General features: G+C 36.9%; 1 protein-coding gene across 1 annotated transcript in view; it reads left to right on the top strand.

The window, feature by feature from the left end:
• Positions 1-24,028, top strand: part of Slc44a5 (solute carrier family 44 member 5) — a 104,648-nt gene that overhangs the window by 39,968 nt on the left and 40,652 nt on the right. Inside the window, exons 2-3 of the mRNA XM_071618608.1 lie at positions 3,835-3,942; positions 8,858-8,942. Of these exons, the coding sequence (XP_071474709.1) occupies positions 3,835-3,942; positions 8,858-8,942 (193 nt within the window). The remainder of the gene's footprint in view (positions 1-3,834; positions 3,943-8,857; positions 8,943-24,028) is intronic.

The following is a 24,028-nucleotide window of genomic DNA, read 5'->3' as shown; positions in this document are numbered from 1 at the left end:
TTCTAGTGAGGAGAGAGACCCTATAGTGTGCTGCCGTTCTGACATTTCAATTGTGCCTCTTGGTACCACTAAATAGTCCACTGCTCATCTGAATCTTTCCACTACTCCAGTGGCTTCCTACACTAGGATCCAAGACTGTGACTTGTAAGTCTTGGAATAACCTTGTCCACTGGTCCCCATTTTCAGAACAGCTGCAACATTGATAGTGTCTTGCTTTATCAGAACTACCTTCTTAGGCCTTCTCTTGAGCCAGATTGCCAGCACGGTCTCTCCCTTTGTGGCAAGTTCCTTCGGGAGACGTTTTTATTCTTTTTGGTCAACAAACCTAACTAAGGATCAATCTCTCTAAATTGTAATTTCAAGGACAAAGGGTTGATGTCTTATCCCTTGCCTCCATTAAAGCAAATTGGTCTTTCCCCATTCCAAGGAATATGAGGAAGGGAGAAACCACAAGTTGGTAACTGGAACAAAGACAATGTGAGGACTTTTTTATTATCTCTGTAGAGAAGGCAGTGAAACATTTCTCTTACTAATAAATATATATAATTTTAAATTTTATTCAATTTGTTTTTTCTAGCTTTGTTGACAAAATATTGTACGTATTTAAGATGTACAGCATGGCATTTGATAAAAGCATATCTTGGATAATTATCCACATAATTAACCTAATTAGCATATTCATCCCAACATAGTTACCTTTGTGTTTGTGTGTGTGGGTGGGGGGCAGTTAAGAACACTTAAGATTTACTTTTAGTACATTTCAAGTATATATAGTACATTACTGTTTTTACCACGTTAATTATTAGTTCTTTAGAATTTATTCATCTAGTACCTGAAAGTTTAGACCCTTTGACCAATATCATCCAATTTTCCCCACCCCAGAGACCATCATTCTATTTTCTGCTTCTATGAGTTTGGCTTTCTTTCTTTCTCTCTTTTTTTTTTTTTTTTTTTTTTTTTTTTTGAAGATTTTGTATGTAAGTAAGATCATTTTGTAATTTGTCTTTGTCTTTTTGTGTCTGGCCTATTTCATTTAATATAAAGTCTCCTAAGTTCATCCCTATTGTCACAGATGATATAATTTCCTTCTTTTTAAAGACCAAGAAATATTCCATTGTGTTTTTGTGGATGTATAGTATGTATACATATCATAATTTCTTTATCCATTCATCCGTTGACAGACACTTAAGTTTCTTACATATCTTTGATATTTTAAAGTGCAATGAATGTGGGAGTACAGATATCTCAAGATACTGTTTCATTTCCTTCAAATGTATGCCCAGAAGTGGAATTGCTGGCAGTTCTAATTGTAGTTTCTTGGGGAGCCTCCCCATGATTCTGCATGATGTCTGGACCAATTTACTTCTAACCTTCAGTGTACAAGGTTGCTCTAGCACCTCCTCAACTCTTGTTCTCCCTTGTCTTATGTTATAATAGCCATTCCTACCTCACCAGGCTTCCTGCTCTTCTAGTTTAGGAGTTTGGCAGTGCAATCCAATATTCATTGTAAGGGGAATTCGGTGATGGAAAGTGACTCTATGTAACAGGAAATCTTGGGCTTTTTGTCTACTTTGAAACCAAAATAAACTTACTTGTCAGATCACAATTTAGAAACATTGTACTAGCAAAAGTTTAAAACATTGTTTTAGCATATTCAATCAAAAGTGAGAAATTTTTAAAAATTTTGGTTTAATTATTTGAAAATTGTTCTAGTAAACTTTCTTAATGAAAAATATATTCTACATACATAACTAGAGTCAGTATTAAATGTCCTTTTGCATTCCTTACTAATAAACATTTACAAATTAAATCACATTCTTATACTTCCTTTTGTTTTGAAAGTGTTTTAAAAAGAAAACACAGTTTTGAATATAGCTTGAACAGATTTTTTAGTATTGAGTGAGAATTTTTATTGTTTGTTGTATTTTGCTGAATGTATGCATTCTAGATGATTTTAAGTGGAACATTGTTAGCATAAGAAGGACTGATTTGTGTTCAAAGACATGGCCCTAAACTTATCATTGGGTAGAAGAGGCCACCTGTGAAATGATAAAAAATGTTTTTTCTTATCCAGGCAACTGCATACAGGGCTCTTCCAAAAATGTTTCTATAGCAGCAGAGTCATCAACACAGATTTTCAAATTCGGTATCATGTGTCCTATTATCTGCTTCATTGCATTTGTAAATTGCTTGTGTTAAAAAGCCATAAGCACAATTTGGCAGGCCTGTTCCTCACATATTAAAACAGTTAAAATGTACCTTTAAGGGATACAAAATAATGATTTGAAAGCCAACATTCCCAACCAGCAAGTGTTTAGGGAATGCCTTAGTTGCCCCAAACAGATTTGCAGTTAATTTTTAAGTGTCAGTGCGAGCGGTTGGTCTAATCACATTTTCTCCTTGACAGAGGGCTTTTTAATGGCTGCAACTTCTTGACTCAACCCTAGAGCACAACGGGAACATGCTTTGCGAATGTTTGAAAATGGGAGATGATGTTAGATATAATCATACTTGCTCCTGGTACTTCAGTAGCATACATTTCCTTCACACAAATGAAAGCAAGTTTGCCTGAATAAAGTTCTCACCCACCTCTTACCAATCTTTGGTTATCTGTAGGAATTACCCCAACGGAATTTACACTTAACAATAATTTTTCCCTCTCTTATTCCCTCTCTCTCTCTCTCTCTCTCTCTCTCTCTCTCTCTCTCACACACACACACACACACACACACACACATACACACACACACACACACACACACTCATGCATGTTCACACTTGTATGCATCAGTTTCACTCAAAGCAGTCGTTAAAGGTACTTCTAAAACAGTAGGATAATGAATAGAATAGGATAATTGCTCAGGTTTGCATTAACTGCTGAGTGACTTTGTCGATTGGTTTTATTCACCATCCTAACTCAGGCAGTTTAATTTTAGAGTCTGTGCTCTTGGCCACTAACCCCAACAGCCTTTTTTTTTTTTTAATGAAGAGGAGGAAAGAGGATTCCTTAAGCTGAAGGGAACAGAAAGGGACCAGACACTCTAAATACTGTCTCTCCCTCCTTTCCCTTCACCATCCCCTGTCATTCCACACTGAGTTGAGCTTAAAACAGCAAGTTCTAGTAACAGTTTAAGGGAATAAATAAAGGGCACAGTTTAGAGGGATAAATGGAAGTAAAGATCACGAACAGTTGGACATCTGCAGTCTTGTCCCTCAGAGACTGGTATGGGTTCACTTGGGTTCACTTGGTGCAGTGTTGTTAATGGGATTATTAGTAAAACTATCCTCTGCACTGGCCAGTTAGAATGATTCATTTCCCTTAAGAAGAATGTGTTAAGAAGTAGCATCATACTAAATATGAGATGTTTATCTCCAAATACTGGGTCTACATGTGCCCATCACAAGTACATCCCTCTGAATAAATGACTAAATAAATATGAATAACAATTCAGCATAAAAGAATGGGAGTTTGACCATATTCTAGTCTGGTATTTTAAGATAATGCTTTTCATGTTAACTTTCTTTTAAGAATGAAGGCAAATAAATACTATAAAATTTGTTAGGTCCTAAGAAATATCTTAAATCAAGTTGAAATTTTCATGTAGTAAAATACTGAAACTTAGAAATTGTAGCTGTAAGTGTAAAATTAGCAAAACAAATAAAAGGAAAGGGATTTGTGCTCTAATTTATAATTTGGGATAGAAAAAGATGGTATAACTACTTCCTTCAAGAATAGAAGACATTTTAAAATGTAATATGATAATGACTTATCTATTGCTATGTAGTAAATTACCTTCAAACTTGGCACTCTAACAAACTTTTCCAATCTCACAGTGTCTGTGGTCAGGAATTCTGAAGAGCTTAGTGAGGTGGTTTGTCATGAAGTGGCAGTCAAGTTGCCAGCCCAGGTGCAACTGACTGAAGGCATGGCTAAGGTGGAGGGTCTGTCTTCAGAGTGGATGTTGGCAGGAGGCTTCAGTTCTTGCTGATGGCTGACAATCATGTGGCCTTTTCTGTACTACTGCCTCTGAGTGTCTTTATGACACATGGCTTCCCCTAGAGCTGGTTATCTGAGAGAGAGGAAGCGGTAGAGGGAGAGAGCAGAGAGGAAGCTGCAATGTCTTTTATTGCCTACTCTTAGAAGTCATACAATATCACTTCTGCCACATCCGGTTTACTAGAAAAAAGTTGTCAAATCTGGTTCACATTCAAAGCGTGAGTAATTAAGTATCATCTTTGTAGGAGAAATGTCAAATAATATACAAGCATATTTAAAAGCTACTACTACATGATCAGCTGAATCAAAGTAAATGGGATTGATGGTAAGAGAGAACTCCATGATAATATCACTTTTTTTTTTTTCTGGGAGAAAAGAAAGACAATGTGGAATCTGTATTTGTTGACATTTTGAAGAGTGGGAATATACATCTATCCAGTGGCTCTCTCAGCACTGCCCAGGGAGTCTTAAAAAATTGGAGTTGATTCTTTGATTTTCAGGACATTGGATGCACCAAGGGAAGATAGATGTCTTGCAATATTTATGACAGTTCTGTAGAGCAAGACTGACTGTAATTCCTGCATGACTTTCCTATGTCCCACTGATGTAGGACTTGTTTTTAAATATTTGAACATAGAACTTCTGTTTTAAACTTACAAAAGATTTTTGCAGGATCTTAATAGATATCAAGGAAATGTGAAAGAAGATTCTGCTTTTTTGTTAGAATTTACTACATTTAGGAAAATCATATCATTTACAGAACCATTTGTACTATTTGATTTTTCATTATAATATGTCTACCTCCTCCTGCAACTGTAGCTGTTCTATTTACAGTGATTCTACCTGTAGGTGTAAACACCTGACACCTTCACTGTCTTCTAGTTTGGCCACACTGGAGCTTTTGCATACTGATGTGCATACTGTTTAATTATAAAAAAAATTGGTTCTTATTTCTCATTTATATTACAATAAGGGAATTGTATTGAATTTTTTAAAATTATCTGTGCATATTATATTATCAGGGACTATTATTTCAATATTGTAAAAGGGGCATTGTAAAATATGCTATGAAAATGTTGTGTTGGGCATTATGGTCTTGAGTATGACAGCCACACAGATCAATGATATTATGGCACCTCACATAAGAAGTTTTTGACATTTGTGGAGAATGTTCTAGAACAGATCTATACAGGATAGATCTGTGATTACTATGTGTAATGTTAAATTTTCTACTGGCCACATTTAAGGGTGTAAAAAACAGGTGAGAAACAGGTGAGACAAACCAGGTGATACATGCTTAATCCCAACTACTTAGGAGTCTGAGCCAAGAGGGTTTCAAGTTCAAGACCAGCCTTGGCAATTTAGACCCTATCTCAAAATAAACTATAAAAAGGGCTGGGATTGCCGGGCGGTGATGCACACCTATAATCCCAGCGGCTCAGGAGGCTGAGACAGTAGAATCATGGATTCAAGGCTAGCCTCAGCAATAGCAAGGAGCTAAACAAATCAGTGAGACCCTGTCTCTAAATAAAATACAAATAGAGCTGGGGATGTGGCTCAGTGGTTGAGTGTCTCTGAGTTCAATCCCCAATACAAAAAAAGGGGGGAAGGGGAGCTGGGGCTATAGTTTAGTAGTAGAGCCCTTGCCTAGCATGTGCAAGGTTTTCGATTTAATCATCCCAGCACCACAAGAAAGGAAAATAAATAAGAAGGAAGGAAGAGTATAAAAGAAATAGGTGAAATTAATTTTCTTAATAATTAATAATGTTTTAATAAATATGATTTCAAATTAAATCAATATAAAAAATATCTAGATATTCTTTTAATTGTTGTTCATACTATCTTTTAAAATATGGCATATATTTTGCTCCTTAGACTAGGGGCTAGTAGCTACCATTTTGGATAGCACCATTCTAAATGTTCCATGAATAAAGAAATTCCAAGAAAGGGAATAAACTGCGAGAAGCCCCTTACTTCGTGAACAGGGGCAAAATAATTGCTGCTGGTTCATCTCTTTTTCCTCATCTTTTTTGCAGCTCTCAGCTCAAAGTCTTGATGTACCAGATCAAACACACACCATCTGTAGCACAGCTTCCATGCCAGAGGCTGTGTGGAGAGGGGGTAGAAGCAGTTCAGTAAATATGACCACCTGTCACAATTCAAAACCGGAAAGTCAAGGAGAATTTTTCCCTTGACATTTCTATCTCCTCTCCTCCTCTGTCCCCAGATCTCTGCCGAAACACCATTCTCTCTATACAAGAACAAAGCTCTCCTCCCACAAGGACAAAGTTTCCAAAACTGCCTGTGTCCTCTCCTTTCCTATGTTATGTATCCAGCATTTTGCTGACATCCTGGTTCCTTACATTAACAAGCTCATACCCAAACTGTCCTTTAGTAGGCAGCAGAGTTACCACTGTAGTCTTGTGGTTAAAACTCTGAGCCTTAGAAAATAAGACACCAAAGTTTATGCCGTGTTTATATTCCTTAAAAACCATGGAATTTTGATAAATAAACTGAATCACAATTATCTGTAAAATTTAGGTAAAAATAATATCCACCTCTAGGGTGGTTGTGAGACTCATAATGTGAGTCCAAGGAGACAGTGTAACAAACACGGCATAGCCCTGGCACACCATGCATAATGAATAAGTTCAAGCTCTCACTATTCCATGATTTCCTCACTTTTTTTCCCACTCCCAGCTACATGTCCAAATCCTAACCTTTTTCAGTCTTTCTCAAGCTCCCCTTCTTCTGGAAACCTACAAACTTTATTCTCCTCTTTCCATGCCTTTCTTATGAACTCTGACATAAACTTATGCAGATACTGACTTCTGATAGAGTATACATGATGATCATTTAGAAAATTCTTGAATTGATTGGTCATGGAAAAGTGAAAGAAAACTATGGCAGAGGATTGCAGATATCAGGCCCCCCTTCCCCTTGACTTAGAGGTTTGTCTTCAATTATGGTGGACAGCTTTACTATGACCCTTCAAAGGTAGTTTCCATACAGTGTCACGGTTTCCAGAGGCACAGAGCCATAGCTGGCCACTATAGTGACCCATTAGCATGCCCTTTATTGGCTGAATGCCTTCCTTTGTGACTTTTTAAGCTTCTTGGAATTACCTCCAAATAAACTACCTGTAATCAAAGTCCTTCTTTATGATTTTGTTTATGAGGAAATCCAAAAGACAAGAACTGATATTAACTGAGTCTATGTGGGATGCTGAGCTCCATGTTAGGTATTCTACTTCCATTTTCTTCTTTCATATTCTCAACATTCTTATTGAATGATATTTTATATCCATTTTTCAAATAACTTTGAAAGCCAAGACTCCAAATAAGTGATTTGTTCAGGGTTATAGATAATAAGTAGCAAACTTAGTCATCTAAATGCTGCTTTAGGTGCCTGTTTCTGAATTAATAATTCTTCAGAATGAATAGAACATTTTAGGATAAAGCTAAAAGAAACACATTATAAAAAGGAGAGATAAAATTACATCACTGTCTTAGGTTTAGCCAAAATGTGACAAACTAAAATATAGAAACAGACTATAATAAAATAGTGTCTGGAGACATTGTGCTTTGAACACATAGATGTCATTTAAATGCCATATTTATAGTCCAGTTTCTTTATTCTGGGAAATAATGATGGGAAGATATGACAGCAGAGAGCCACCCGAATGAGTCAGATTTCATAAGAAGGTATTAGAAGATGAAACTGATTTGGCCTCTATGACATTGGAGAAAGAATTAGACAAAGGAGACTTTTCTGAGTATTTAGATACTGAACAGAAAGCCTTGGACTGATGAGAAAAAAAATAGGGAGAAAAATTCCTCTTCCATATTAAAATTCAGAATTGATTTTTTTTATCTTCCCAAGTCACACAGGCCACATACATAAGTATGATTGAATTATAACGTGAACTGTCAAATCCAATAAATGTGGGTAAAGAGATAGCTGGGCAAATGTTAAAGGAAGCAAAGGACAAAGATGTGTTTTCCACCGCAGAAGCAAGCATTATATGACCAATGGATTTCCTAGAATTTTAAAAAGGGTATTAATCAAACTGGAGAAGTTAGAAAATTTTAGTTAGAACTAGGGACTATTACCCTGTTTAGCTGATGGATATTACTTTCTGTGGTGATAAAATCTAGAGCTAAATCAAGTCAATGATTCTTAAAAAAAATGGTGATGAGTTTTTATGAAGGTAGAATTCAGTAACATCATAAAAACTAGAATCAAATCCTCAATTTTGAAGTTTGAGAAGACTTCATATTTATATCAAGCTTTGAAGTCATTAGACAAAAATGCATGGTAAATCTTTATTCTGTGTTGCCTCTGTTGTTGATTCTGTTCGCCTTGAAATGTCACTTAAAATCACAGGGAACCAGTCAATTTGAACCGGGCATTGTAGTTTCATTCCTTTAAATTTTAAAGTGGTTTTCACTTATGTACAACCCAAACGCATTACATCATATTATTTACTTTAGATTATTAGCTCTGCTATGAAGTCATGTAGTTTTGAACCCTGGAAAAAGTATTTTCTAGCCAAGTAAGCTTTTGTACTGTGCCCTCTAGTTCACATTTTAATAAATGTCATTTTCTAAGTGCATTACCTCATGTTTTGGCTCCAGCCCAGATAAATCCTGAGAGAATAAGAGAAATGTGCTTTCTGACTGATTCATCCATATTTTATTTTACTTTTCATTAAGAAATTACTCTTTGAAGAAAATCAATAATCTTTTGTGACTGAGGGGCAAGGTTAGCATGTTGTGGTGGTGCATTCTAATATCTCAAAGCAGACTGCCGTTGCCCAGCTATTGCTGATAGAATTTCTGTTCTTTCTTATTCCTGCAGCCTGGGTACACGGCGACCCCAGGAGAGTGGCCTATCCTACAGACAGCAAGGGCCACTTTTGTGGCCAGAAGGGCACCCCCAATGAGTGAGTATGGTCACTTTTGCTTTGTGTGGTATCACTGTCTAAGCTGGAACCTAGAAATTGCTTTTATACTAATCCTCCTAGACTGCTTAGGGAGACTGAAATTCATGAAGGAGGCTTTCCCCACCCCTTTTCCTACAGACAGCTATAAGCTGTTGGGAAGTTCAATACTAAATGACTTAAGATGCCATGTCATTGTCATGTAGCATTTTAGTAGAATGCATGAAGGCTCTGCTTTGTGAAAATACAGTTCTTAAAGATGGATAAGACCAGTAATTTTTTCAGTAGCCATATTTTAAATGCTTTATGAGATGGGCTATTGGAAGACCTAGTCCTGAGTAACTGCCTAAAAGTTAGAAGTTACCATAGTTTAAATTTTGTCACAGCACCCACAGATGAATCATTCCGCCTTTCAAAGGTAAGGGCACACCCAGATGATCTTGGATGCTTGGTGGTCTTTTCATGAGAACTGGCTTCTGTGGACATTGCCCCAGAGTAGCTGAGCAAAACACTGCCTTTAGATTGTAAATCAGAACAGATATTTTCACTTCTGAAAACAAGTTTTATATTTCTTCACCTAAAAAAAAACAAATAAAACCCCATAAATCTCACATTTTTAGAAAACATTCCCTCATTTATCATGCATCTATTTCTTTGCTTTCACTGCCTGAGTTGTTGCTAAATCTCCTGGGTCTTCATAACCAATTTAGTTCCTATAAAAGCTGATTTGAGGTGGAGGTGGAGGTGGACGTGGACGTGGAGGTGGAGGAGAAGGAGAAGGAGAAGGAGAAGGAGAAGGAGGAGAAATAGGTTCCCCAACACTTCCACCACCAAAACGCCTGTTTCAGAAGACTTGAGTTTGTTCTCTTGCTGCCCACCCCTAACCATGAGCTTATTATTTCAGGGGATACACATATTTTTAAGAAATTAACAAAATTTATGAGTAAAATTCTTATTGAGCAATAAGAAAACTCAGAAATTTGGAGAAGTCAGAGACAAATCTTTAATTATGTCAGGTCGAGTTTACAGGGACAAGTTTACTCCCAGGAAAGAATTTCTCCCTATTAGGGACAACTGGAGTAAATTCTGAATCAGGGTGGCAATTCTTATTTTAACCTCAGTAACTTAGAAAATCTTAGATTTTGCCAGCAAAACCCTCATACTATGAAGGACAAAGAAAGCACCAGGTGGTAAAAAGAAAAAAAAATCAAACAAATCTCTAAATCTTTAGTTCTTTAAAACACTATTTTTGAAAGGGTTTTTGTAACAATAAGTTTTCTAGACCTGAGCAATGACCCACTTAGTTGAATGAAAATGTGACACCACAAATTTCAGGACATACAGATTATTCAAAGACAGTCCTTGCTTAATGCACAGACATGCTCATTGAAGTATTATTTATAATAATACACTGACAACTGAACATATCTTCAACCACCTGTGGATACTAAATGATAGCCCATCTATTTAATAAAATGTAATCAAGCCAGTGGAGATTATATTTCTATTTTCAATAGTCAATTCTATTGATGTTTCCTTATAGTTTCTGAAGTTTATAATGATTGTATTAATTGTTTTCCTCCTCCCTCAAAATAACATTCTCCTATATTTCACTAGTATTTTTATAATTTTCTTTTATATATTTAAATTTCCTTCAAAATAAACACGAAGCACTAAAGATTTTGTATATACAATGTAATTCAGAAAAGTAACAACAGAAAATGTAGGGTATATTTATAGAATTATGAAGTAAAACAACCTTTCTTAAACATAATGCTAAAATCCCCCAAATGAGCAATTTTAAGGAATATTACCACACAAAGTAAGTTACCTTAAGTCACTGCCAAACAAAGTTACAATCTAGATAAGAGGCAATCCAAGAAAAATAAATATTTCAAGCAAATATTCCTGACTAAATATCAATCAATAACTTAACTATATGAGCTGCTACTAGAAGATCAAAAAGGAAAAGATGATTGATCATCTAATATAAAAAGAGGCAAAAACCATAAATGGGAAATAACGTAACAAACAATAACAGTAGAAACTGCTGTTGAAGTACAGAAAAGAAAGAAAACAAACTAATGGATATAATATTTTTTGAGTATTAGAATGCCAGATATTTAAAAGATTAAAATTTCCAGTGTTGGCTAGAGTGAGGAGAAATAAGCACCTCATTTGCTACACGTAGTAGCATGATATAATATTGCCACAGTCCGGCTGCAGCAAACTAACTGGGGGGTGACGAACAACTTGTGTACATTGATACAGCAGGAGTAGGAGCCGTTTATTATAGGACAGGAGGGGTATATATACATTACACACAGCTCATCTTAATTAACATAAACTAGATACAGCAGTCAACCAATAAGGAATCTCCACACTTAATGGCTCGCTGGCGTTACTTCACAAACCACTCCCTCTGGTAAAATGCCAGGCGCCATCTTGACTTGTTTACAGACCCTAATATAATATCAAAATTTTTCAAATATTATCAAACATATATGCTGTTGTTGATTCTCCTAGAAACTTATCTCATGGAAATTTGAATACATTTCCTACTATAATAGGTGCTGTGTTACTCAGCTTTCCATTGCTCTCACAATGGAAAGGTTTATTTGGGCTGATAGTTTCAGAAGTTTCACTTGATGGTCACTTGGTCCAGTTGCTATGGACCTGAGGTGGCACAGTACATCATGGTGGGACACTTGGCTGAGGAGGCGTCTTCACCTCAAGGCAACAGGGAAGCAGAAAGAGAGAGAGAGACAAGAAGAGGGCCAGGGTTCCAATATGCCCTTCAAGGGTGCTCCCTCAATGACCTACCTTCCTCCAACTAGAACCCACTTCTTAAAGGTTCCAGTAGCTCCCATTAGCCCCACAGACTAGGGACCTAAGCTTTAACACATGACTTGGGGAAGCACTCGAAACCAAAGAAAACGGAAAGAACTTAAATGTCCATCAATAGGAGATTGAGTAAACAAATTATGATATAGTCATATAATAACATACCATTTAATCTTTAAGAAAATGTCGCACAGAAATATATTTTTGGCATGGAAATGTGCCTATGATATATTGTTAATTCAAAAAATTAAGTTATTTAAAATGGAGCATGAGCAGGGCATAGTGATACATACCTGTAATCCCAGCGCTGGGAGGCTGAGGCAGGAGGATCGTAAATACAAGGCCAGCCTCAGCAACTTAACGAGGTACTTAGCAACTCAGTGAGACCCTACTTCAAAATAAAAAATTTTAAAAATTAAATTTAAAAAATAGAGTACAAGTATAATTTTGTTTTGTGGGCATGTTTATGTACTGGTACATCTTATAGTCACAGATATAAAAACACCTATATGTGCAAGGAAAAAAGTTTGAAAGGATACACATATGCTTTACAGTAATTATTTCTAAGCAAAAGGTGTTATTTTTTATTTTTATTCACATATTCATTGAGCCCCTGTTTTGTCCCAGACGGTCTTCTAAAGGAGGAGGTTAGATTGCACACAGCGGACAAACCATCTGTTCTCATGAAACTTACATTTCAGTGAAAGAATAATTGGAGATAGAGATGTAAATAAACAAGATAATTTCAAATAGTGATAAGGAAACAAAACAGGAAGCCTGATGGAGAGTGACTGGTGTTCCGTGAAAGGGAGGTCCCTCATGGCTGCCCCTTTGGGGGAGGGCTTTGATGAGGGTTGTACTTTTCAACTGAGATAGGAAGACTAGAAAAGGTGCCAGTCTTACAAAAGCTCTGGGAAGAGCTTTTAAGCCAGAGGCAAGAGGAGATGCAAAGGTCCTGAGGCATGTGATTCTCCAGGAGTAGAAAGAAGTCCAAGAAGCTGGAATATAGCAAACAAAGAGGCAGGACTTAAGCAGACATGTGAGAAACAGGAAGGACCAGATTTGTGGTTCCTACACACTCTGCCAAAGTATTTAGATTATTTATAAATGTGGGGAAGGACATGGAAAAATGTTCAGCACAAGAGTAATGGAATCCATTTTACGTTGTTAAAAGACTATTCTTCTTTTTTTTTTTCCCATAGTGAACTGTTTCAATTGTTCACAATAAGCATGCATGCAGAAAAATATAAGCTTTCCATTTTTTCTTTTTTGAAAAAAAATAATTAAATGGGATGTATTAATGAAATATAATTATAGGTATAATTCTATAATTATGAAACAAAGGTATGAGTAAGTTTTATTTCCTTACTTATGTGCTTATATGCATTGTAATTTTCTACCAAAAAAAAATATATATTACTTTTATATCCCCTTTCAAATTTTCTAAAAATCAAGATTTTTTAAAAAGGTATATAAGCTGAGTCAATGAATAACTTAGCTATTAAAGTCCTTTCTGTAAAAAATAAAGTACGAAAAGAAAGTGTTGTCAGAATACATACCCTGCAGTCAATCCTGATTTTGCCTTTGAGCATTGACATTTGGGCCTGGGACACATGCTACCAGGCCTTAATTTCCCTATAATGATGCAAAAGTTAAACGAGGACAGTAATTTAGAAGAAACTGGCACCGTCATACCTGTTTGCAAAGCACTTCTATATTCCATACCACATCATTTGTTAATGTCCTCTGATTTCAATATTCTAGGCTTTCGATATCCAGTAAATAAGATCCTCTTATATTGTTAATCTTCGAGAATCTCCAGGTTTTCAGAGATAGTCAGTGAAGCCACAGATTCCACTGCAGTGTGTTCAGCGCAGCACCTAATTTTAAAACAAAGCGTGATGCTTTTGTCCCCAGTGAAGCAGCCACACACACACACCAGTTGGTCTTGGGCACAAGATCCCGACTTACTGGCATGGGTACTTATTGCTCCCTGAATTTATGCTGATTACTAACTTGTTGATTTTGCCAAACTCTCTCTACTGGGCCCATGGTTCTTTGAGGTGAGGGACACCTCACCTCTGTCTTTCTCATTGCTGTGTCTTCAGCACCGACTCCCCGGCATTGTAGTAGGTACTCACAAAGTTCATTACTAAATGAATGAAAACAAAGGGGCCACACAGATTAGTGATTTGCTCCTACCATGGAGGTCATAACAACACTGCTAAGCAACTATCATTATTACTTTCATTTGGAAAATTTGGAAATGGAAATTCAGAAAAGTCGAAGTCTTTGTTAAGGTCCCACAGACTACTAAATAGCATGTTCCAACTCCATATTCTGTGCCTCTTAGACTACACACTGATAAGGATTGCAGTGAATTTGGTTTTCCGTTATAGCATGTTCAACCTAGGCCTAAAAATCTTGAACAAAGCTGGTAAAAGTTATCATTAAATAAAAATAAGTACATAAATACATAAGCTTGTGTGTTTGTGCCACAGTGAAAAGCATGTGTATTAATGGATAAGCAACTGATGGAGCCCCAAACCAGAGGGACGTGCTTGTGTATGTAACCATTACAATATTTGTTCTCTTTAGTGTCATGATGACCTTACAGCAATCCTTTGATTCTGACCTTTGAAAGACATTCCTTAGAACCAAACTTCAATTCACTGTTTAGAGAGGGGTGTGATCAAATTTGAAATGTAGAATTTGGCTTTTTGTGCTTTATCTATGCCAAACCAAAGAACTCTAGGCGAAACTCTGGGAGTTTTCTAAAATATCAAGATACATGAAAGAGAGACTTCAAAGCAAGACAGGGTGCTTTGTTATTCTGTGTAACTTTCTCTGCCTTTTCAGTCTCAGGGAAGTTGTTCATGACACTGGGGTTACAGACCTTTCCTTTGAGATTTCCACTAAAAAGAACTTGATTGATTTTGATGCCACCTTCTGGCTACTACAAAAACTTCAGCTTATAAAGGTTGTGTTAAAACAACTTGGAACATTGTCTGAAGTCACCGAATCAGACAGACTGAACTACCCTTCCCCCAGGATGTGGCTCAGATAAGGAAAATGGAAGATTGAGGGGCAAGAGCTCTTCCATTTAAATTTTGTGTTCAAATTATGCCATTATACATGTACTCCCTCTTTTTTTTTGCATTACAATTTTTTTGAATTTTAATATTTTTTATTTTTTGGTGGACACAACATCTTTGTTTGCATGTGGTGCTGAGGATCAAACCCAGGCCGCACGCATGCCAGGTGAGTGCGCTACCGCTTGAGCCACATCCCCAGCCCCCATTACAATTCTTACTACAGGTATATACCACATTGGCGTGAACATACTTTATATACAGAGTTACGAGAAATTGTGCTGTATATGGGTAATAATGAGTGTAATGCATTCCACTATTGTCATGTTTGAAATAAATAAATAAATAAATCGATTTTGTGTTCAATTTGGCATCTCCATGAAACAGGAACAACTTTGTCTTTATTCACTGCAGGACCTTTCACAGAATTGCAAGAGTGTCCCACAAATCTATTTGAACCCAATACAAGCCCAGACCCCCAACTTAGTTTAATTTTTAAAATTTGTGCCAAAATAATATATGCCTGTGAACACAAATCAAACAGTAATGGAGAGCTTATCATTCAACTAATAGTCATCTATCCTAAGACTCTTCACCCCTGATTTTATTCCACAGAGATAATCTTTTCCTCTGGTTTTAATTCTTCTGGCAATTTTTAAAATGTATATAATGTATATAAAATGTATATTTACATATATGTAAATGTATATATAAATATATATTTAATATATATTTATATATATAAATATATAAATATATGTATATATAAATGTATATATAAATAACTTTAGATGATATGCTTACCCTTTAATTTTGTGCTTTATTAACTTTAGACGATATCTACTGAATCTGCTCAGGAAAACAAAGACTGAGCTCATTTACATTATGTCTTTCCCTTACCTCCTCTTCCTCCTTCTTCTCCTCCTCCTCCTCCTTCTCCTCCCATTTTTGATAGTTAAATTGCTACCTTTATATTTCCTAATGGTCCCATTTGATGGTATACTAGACCTCTACTTCTTGTTCTACTAACTTTTTTTTAAGAATTTGACCTTTATTTTATTTATTTGTTTTTATGTGGTGCTAAGGATCGAACCCAGTGCCTCACATGTGCTAGGCAAGTGCTCTACCACTGAACCACAACCCCAGCTCTCTACTACATTTTTTGAACTATAAATTGTTTTATTTTTGTTCCAAAAATTTAATGTTCGCTTAAAACCCAGAACGTAATAGGAAAAGATATATTTATCCATTGAGCCTTTGCATAAACGTTTTAAGAGTTGACTCACAGTATATTATTTAAATTATTTCACATAAATCAAACTTCTTATAAAGTATATTTTAAACTCTATTGATGATTTTAGAAAACAATCACAACATAAAAATCAAGACTCTTCCTCTGTTTCCAGGAAAAATGGTTTACTGTAAAGTTATCCTTTTAATATCTTTGATGTCAATTCTGGGGAAATGAGGCCATTTCCTGCCTTGTTTGATGATCCTCTTGCCCTGATTGTGTTCATGTAGTGTCTTTCCTTTGTACAGCATGACAGCTCCTACCGTAGAAGCCTTAAAAGAACACCCTTCTTGTTTCCCTAACTGCCTCCTGATTTCTGTGGTCTCCTTGCTCACCTTCTCATTGTAATAGCCACAAAGGACATGCTTCTGTTTCAGATATCCATGTTCAGAACAAATGTCTATATTCCCACATTTAATAAAGTTTCTGAGGGTTTCTTCTCCTATGCTGTTTAACGTCAATGCTGTGTCTGTTTGGAGGAGCTGCCATCCAAAAGATGTCATCCAAAAGGCTGGAATTCTCCTTACTTCCACTGGTATCATTTGCCTGTGCTTTAAATATGGCTGGACCCAGGACTGCTAATGCTGGCCCCCAGGGAGGGCCTGGAAACCCTGGACAGCTCTGTTGATGTATTTGCTGCAGTAGCTCTCAAGAGTTTTAGAGCAGTCCACATGCTGTGGGCTACCGAGGCACCACGGTCAACAGCACGCCAGATGCCGTCTTCCTTTTCTGCTAAATTTTGACAGCATCTTGACACCTCTTTAGGTCCCCATCTTTTATTTCCCTTCTGCCCCTTTTCCTTTGCCCTTCTACCTTTCTGTATTTACTCTTTTACAGGCTTGAATTTGTCACCATTTATGTTCAGTCTTGCAGCTTCAACAGAATCCAGCATGTTCTGTTGGTAGGTTGATTTCAGAAGTAGGGAGCAATGATAAAGGACTTTGACTTGGTCTTAATTGTACAATCTTTATTCACTTCCAGGCTATTATATTTTCATTTCTATCTTGTCTCTAATCTAAAAATCAAATCTCAAACGAATTTTATTTAGTTAGTTATAGTTATACATAATATTGGGGTTTATTCTGACATGATTACACAATGATGGAATATAATTTGCTCCTTTTCAGTTCCTGGTACATCACCTTTCTTCCCCCTCCTGCCTATTACCTATTTCTACTCGACTGATCTTTTTTTCTATTTATTTATATATTTTTTAAAATTAATTACATTGTGAATACACCTAAAGATGGAATTTACGATAGTATCTTCATATATGTATGTAAGAAAATTTGGTCAGTTGCATTCCACGTTCCTCCCTTTCCCCATCCCCCCTCAATCCCCGTCCTCTACTCTAGTTTCATGGAATTCCCTCCCTTCTTTTTCTCCTTCTTTCTCTTTCTCTTTCATTGTTTCCTTATTTTGATTTAATTTCCAACTATGAGAAAAAACATTTGGCCCTGGATTTTTTTTTTTGGGGGGGGGGTCTGGCTTATATCTCTTAGCACAATGTTCTCTGTTTACCAGCAGATGCTATAATTTCATTCTTCTTTTGAGTAAAACTCCGTGGTGTATATATATACCACATTTTCTTTATCTATTCATCTATTGAAGGGCATCTAGGCTGTTTCCAAAACTTGGTAATTGTGAATTGTGCTATAAACATTGATGTGACCGCATCACAATAGTATGCTGATTTTAGATCTTTTGGATACACTGAGGAGTGGGATAGCTGGTTCCTCTGGTGGTCCCATTCCTAGAATTTTGAAAACCTTCAAATTTAATGGCAACAAAAGATCATTTCACATTTTACTTTGCTTCAATATAGAGCAATAACATTCTTGAATAATTTTTTGTTTGCTTGTTCCCAAATATTATCCTGAACAGAGGTCGTCAGGAACATGTTTACTGCTAATGCACGTTACTTTGCAGAGGTTTCCTCTTCTTTGAAGACCTATCTATAGAGCTCTGTCCCTTAGCTCCACTCAGGACTCAGTAAATCGAAAGCCTGTTGCATGGCATTCATTCTGGAGCTTTCCTACCTCAGAAGATTGGATCCTATCTCTAGAGTTGTCAGATAAAGCAAATAAAAATACAGAATGCCTAGTTAAATTTTAATTTCAAATAAGCAACAAGTCTTTCTTTCAGTACAAGTTATATTGCATTCACTGTTTCCTGTGTCCCAAGGCTGTTCCTTTCTTTGCTGACCCTTTGTTTTGAAGAACATTCCGTTACCTTCCTAAGAAAAAATAGGAAGGAAATTTTATGAGTTCCTTGAAATGTCCCCTTTTCTCTCATTTTATTTTTCTTTTTCTCTTTATGTTTGGTTGAAAGTCTAGCTATAAAATTGTAGCTTGAGACACAATTCCCCTGAGAAATTTGAAAACTGTTCTGCTATTCTTTGTATTCAGTAATTCTAAAGCTTCTCATTCACATACTTGGTGGCTTTTTCCTCTGGAACTATGACCCTTGTCAGCTCTGGAATATTTTCTTTTGTTATTTCTTTTTTTTTTAATTTATTTTTTTTATTGGTTGTTCAAAACATTATAAAGCTCTTGACATATCATATCTCATACATTAGATTCAAGTTGGTTATGAACTCCCAATTTTACCCCAAATACAGATTGCAGAATCACATCGGTTACACATCCACATTTTTACATAATGCCCTATTAGTAACTGTTGTATTCTGCTACCTTTCCTATCCTCTACTATCCCCCCTCCCTCCCCTCCCATCTTCTCTCTCTACCCCATCTACTGTAATTAATTTCTCTCCCTTCTTTTTCCCCCCTTTCCCCTCACTTCCTCTTACATGTAATTTTGTATAACGATGAGGGTCTCCTTCCATTACCATGCAGTTTCCCTTCTCTCTCCCTTACCCTCCAACCTCTCGTCCCTGTGTAATGTTAATCATCTTCTCATGCTCTTCCTCCCTGCTCTGTTCTTAGTTGCTCTCCTTATATCAAAGAAGACATTTGGCATTTGTTTTTTAGGGATTGGCTAGCTTCACTAAGCATAATCTGCTCTAGTGCCATCCATTTCCCTGCAAATTCTATGATTTTGTCATTTTTTAGTGCTGCGTAATACTCCATGGTGTATAAATGCCACATTTATTTTATCCATTCATCTATTGAAGGGCATCTGGGTTGGTTCCACAGTCTAGCAATTGTGAATTGTGCTGCTATGAACATTGATGTAGCAGTATCCCTGTAGTACGCTCTTTTAAGGTCTTCAGGGAATAGTCCAAGAAGGGCAATAGCTGGGTCAAATGGTGGTTCCATTCCCAGCTTTCCCAGGAATCTCCATACTGCTTTCCAGATTGGCCGCACCAGTTTGCAGTCCCACCAGCAATGTACAAGTGTACCCTTTTCCCCACATCCTCGCCAGCACTTGTTGTTGTTTGACTTCATAATGGCTGCCAATCTAACTGGAGTGAGATGGTATCTTAGGGTGGTTTTGATTTGCATTTCTCTGAGTGCTAGAGATGGTGAGCATTTTTTCATGTACTTGTTGATTGATTGTATGTCCTCCTCTGAGAAGTGTTTGTTCAGGTCTTTGGCCCATTTGTTGATTGGGTTATTTGTTTTCTTATTGTTTAATTTTTTGAGTTCTTTGTATACTCTGGATATTAGGGCTCTATCTGAAGTGTGAGGAGTAAAAATTTGTTCCCATGATGTAGGCTCCCTATTTACCTCTTTTATTGTTTCTCTTGCTGAGAGAAAACTTTTCAGTTTAAGTAAGTCCCATTTGTTGATTCTTGTTATCAACTTTTGTGCTATGGGTGTCCTATTAAGGAATTTGGAGCCCGACCCTACAATATGTAGATCGGCGCCAACTTTTTCTTCTATCAGACGCAGAGTCTCTGATTTGATATCTAGCTCCTTGATCCACTTTGAGTTAACTTTTGTGCATGGCGAGAGGAGGGGATTCAGTTTCATTTTGTTGCATATGGATTTCCAGTTTTCCCAGCACCATTTGTTGAAGATGCTATCTTCCCTCCATTGCATGCTTTTAGCTCCTTTATCAAATATAAGATAATTGTAGCTTTGTGGATTAGTCTCTGTGTCCTCTATTCTGTACCATTGGTCCACCCTCCTGTTTTGGTACCAGTACCATGCTGTTTTTGTTACTATTGCTCTGTAATATAGTTTTAAGTCTGGTATCATTCTTTTGTTATTTCTTTGCTGCCTTTTTTCCTTGCATTTTTTAAAAAATAATTTTTAGTTGTCAATGGACTTATTTATCTACATGCAGTGCTGAGAATTGAACCCAGTGCCTCACACATGCTAGGCAAGCGCTCTACGGCTGAGCCACAACCCTAGCCCTTTCCTTGCATTTTATTAGCCCTCTTTTTAAAAATTATTAGTCATACTTTGGATTTTTTGAGAATTCAATTCCTTCAGCCAGGGATTACAGGTTTGTGCCACTACACCTAGTGGACGTGTGTTAAAGAACCCTGCGTGCCCTAAATTATTTTATTAATTTCATCCAGCATCAGATTCTGTCTGCTTACCTTAGTCTTTTCCTTTTGTTTTCTTATTTGCCTCATATTCCTGATTGATCATTCATTCTTTTTATTATTATTTATTAGTTCTAATCAGTGATACATGACAGTAGAAAGCTCTTCGATTCATTGTACACAAATGGAACAGAATTTTTCACTTCTCTGGTTGTGCATGAAGTAGAGTCACACCATTTGTGCAATCATACATGTACCTAGGGTAATGATGTCCATCTCATTCCACTGTCTTTACTACCCTTTTGCCCCATTCAAAATTCCTCCACTTTTCCCATGGACCGCCTGCCCACCCCCCCCACCCCCGCCCACTGCCATGGATTAGCATCCACTTATATTAGTGATCATTCATTCTTACTAAAGAAAGGCTGAGGATGAATGTGTGGGTTTTCTTGGCTGCTGTGTTTGCAGGTCAAGTTTCCAAGGAGCTCTCTGCACTATGTCTGGGTTTGGGTCTCTGTTGGCTGTCAGATTCTACTACAGCATGAGCTGATGGGAAACCAGGTAGATGTCAGGCAATGACTTTCAAAATACTATAATATAAAGGGACGTGGGCCAAAATATCAAATCCACAAGTCTTTGTTATCCTCAGAAGGTTCATTTAATATGAAGTCTCTGTTTTTACTTGTTTTTCCTGGATGCTGGACTTGTAGGAGTATAGGGGTATAGGAGAAGTATAGAGGTGGTGATTTACTCTACAGGTCTATATGTAAACTCTCAAATGATCTTCCTGCTTTTGGCTACATTTATCACTGTCAACTCTGTGTCCAGCATTTTTCATGATTTTTAACAGGCAATTCATGCCTCTCCCTTTCTATGGTCCTGTAGGATGTATTCATCATTCAGTGCACTTCCATAAGTATTGTTGAACTCTTGTGACTTGTGAGCAGATTCACCCTCCATAACCTTAGCTAGTGTGATGATTATTCTTTTTTTGTACTTTTATTATTTTATATTAATATGTCTCAGGAAGAGATGGTACATCATCTTGAATTTACAGTTTGCTATTGTTTCTCTTTTTTATTTCTTGATGAGAATATGATTTCCACTAAAGAGTGAGTTACTTTTTCAATCGCTCCCTCAGAATTGATCAGCCGCAACCATCATCATCTAATTGGTACTCTAAGGAATGTGAGATCCACTGAAATTTGAATATATGACAGAAAGTGGAAGAAGATTTGTACTGAAAATTTAAAGAGAATTTTAACTAAGACTTTGAAAAGTCTTATGTTGGAATTGGTTTCATTCATTCCACATTTGTGAGTGGCTATAATGGGTCAAGTACTAGACTACATTTTGGCAAGGTAGGAACATAAAGATGAATAAAGTATCGCTTGCACCCTTGAGGATAACATAATCTGGTGAATAAATTGAGTGTATGTTGCATTTTGCAGTTTATAAATTAAATTTAACTATGGTGGACTCCTGACACTTACTGATTTACCATTCATAGTTTTAATTTCTCCTTAGGGATCCCAAGATCCATGACGTGTAGTTTATTTATTTAGGTACAAATTTGAGTCATATGCATGGAGAGGTTGTGTGGATGGTGTAGTTGCTTGAGTGATGAGAGAGCCAAGCTGACACTTGTGGATCTCTAAGGTTTCCCTGTGCATATTGTGTATGAATTAGTAACCAGCTGCATTAACCATTTGACGTCAATGGGATACAAGCACAAAATAGGTTTATTTTTCTTCTATCATTGATTTTAACCATGCTCTTTCATATCTCCCTGCCTGTTGCAAAGTTTCCAGATACATCATTAAAATCTTAGGGTAGCTAAATTTAAAATTTTAATCTTATTTTTTCTAATCCCCTCCAGCTGGTTTGCAAGTTTGACCCTGCAAAGAAACTTGGAATGGGAGAAGGGGCCTGGTCTACTCTTTCACTTCATTTTTCTCTTTCTTGTTCTAGCTCTTTTGTTGTGTGGTGAAGGATGGTAGGATAAGGAAGGGGATGTATGTTTGTTATGTTGATGACCACTCCCCGACACACTCCCACATGGTTGTTATTACAACTGAGACATAACTGATTGGTCATCAATACTCTCTTTATAGCAAGCATCCAAATAATGGCTCATTCATGGGAACAGGGTGGCTGTATAGTTGTCTGATGTGAAATATCAGCTCTGTTTTGCTGTCCCACGAATGCCTTTAGTTCTTCCATTCCTGGTGTTTCGTATCCACATTCTTTTACTGTCAAGCAAGGTACCACCACGAGGGCTCAAATCCATTTACTTTACTCCACATCCTATCTACCATGACAGGCTGCTTCACTCTTACCTTCTTTATTCTCCATTAACTTTTTTCAACTCTGTGGGTCTCATTTCTTCATTCTCAAATAGGTACAGAGGCAGATCTGCCACAGAAGGAGGTGTTCAACTGGAAAATGAGGTCCTGGTCTGCCCTTCTCTCAGGTTCCTTCAGTCTCTGTGGGAGGTTCTCTCAGATCCTTCTGTAATTTGGATGTGAGAAGAGACAACCCACCCTCTCCTCAGTGAGGAGGGGAGGGAAAGTCCTCTTAACTCTGATCATTGCATTTTGCCAACTCTGTTTGCTCCAATCTGCCTCCTTGACTCCATCTTTTGTTTATGTAGGGGCAAGAAGAGGATAGAGTGATAGAAGAATCTAGCCCCAATTCCTTGTGGAGGACTTTCTTTATCCATGGATTTGGATTCTTCTTACTAATTCTGAGCCAGTAGGAAAAATATTGCTCAACAGCCCATTATGTTTATGCTATATATGTAGTCATATGAATTCACAGGGGACTTGAAAAAATGCTAGGAAACATTTTTCTTGAGTAGTTAGGAGTGTATTTCCTTCCCCCCCCCCCATGTTTTTATTGGTGCATTATAGTTGTATACAATGGTGGGATTTGTTGTTAATATTCATACCTAGGGCTATGTTTCTTAAGATGTGATTTATAAGCCTCCTATATCTGAATCCACTGGGGAGCTTAAGGGAACTGTTGCTTTTTCCTGGGTCCCATGTTCAGCCATTGGGCTCTCAAGGTTGTAAAGGAGATAGGAATCAGGATCTTCAATAAATACCCCAAGTTTTACTTATGTTTACTGAAGTTAGATAACCACTTGTCTTGCTCACTACACATTATCTTAGTCCTCCTAACACTACTGTGAAGTAGGTAGTGCTGGTATTGTCTTCATTTGACTAATGAGGAAATTGAGATTCAGAAGAGAACCATGATTTGTTGAATGGCAGAGTAATAGTCCACACAAAGACAGTGATTAATTAGCTGCCACGGACTGTAATTTTAAACAGAGAGAAAAATAGCACTGTATCTTTGTTCGGATTACCGAAGTAATACGTGTTTCTTTTAACTAAGAAACACA

This window comes from Marmota flaviventris, chromosome 10, assembly GCF_047511675.1.
Source record: "Marmota flaviventris isolate mMarFla1 chromosome 10, mMarFla1.hap1, whole genome shotgun sequence".
NCBI classification, from domain to species: domain Eukaryota; kingdom Metazoa; phylum Chordata; class Mammalia; order Rodentia; family Sciuridae; genus Marmota; species Marmota flaviventris.
This window is presented reverse-complemented; position numbering and strand designations above follow the sequence as displayed.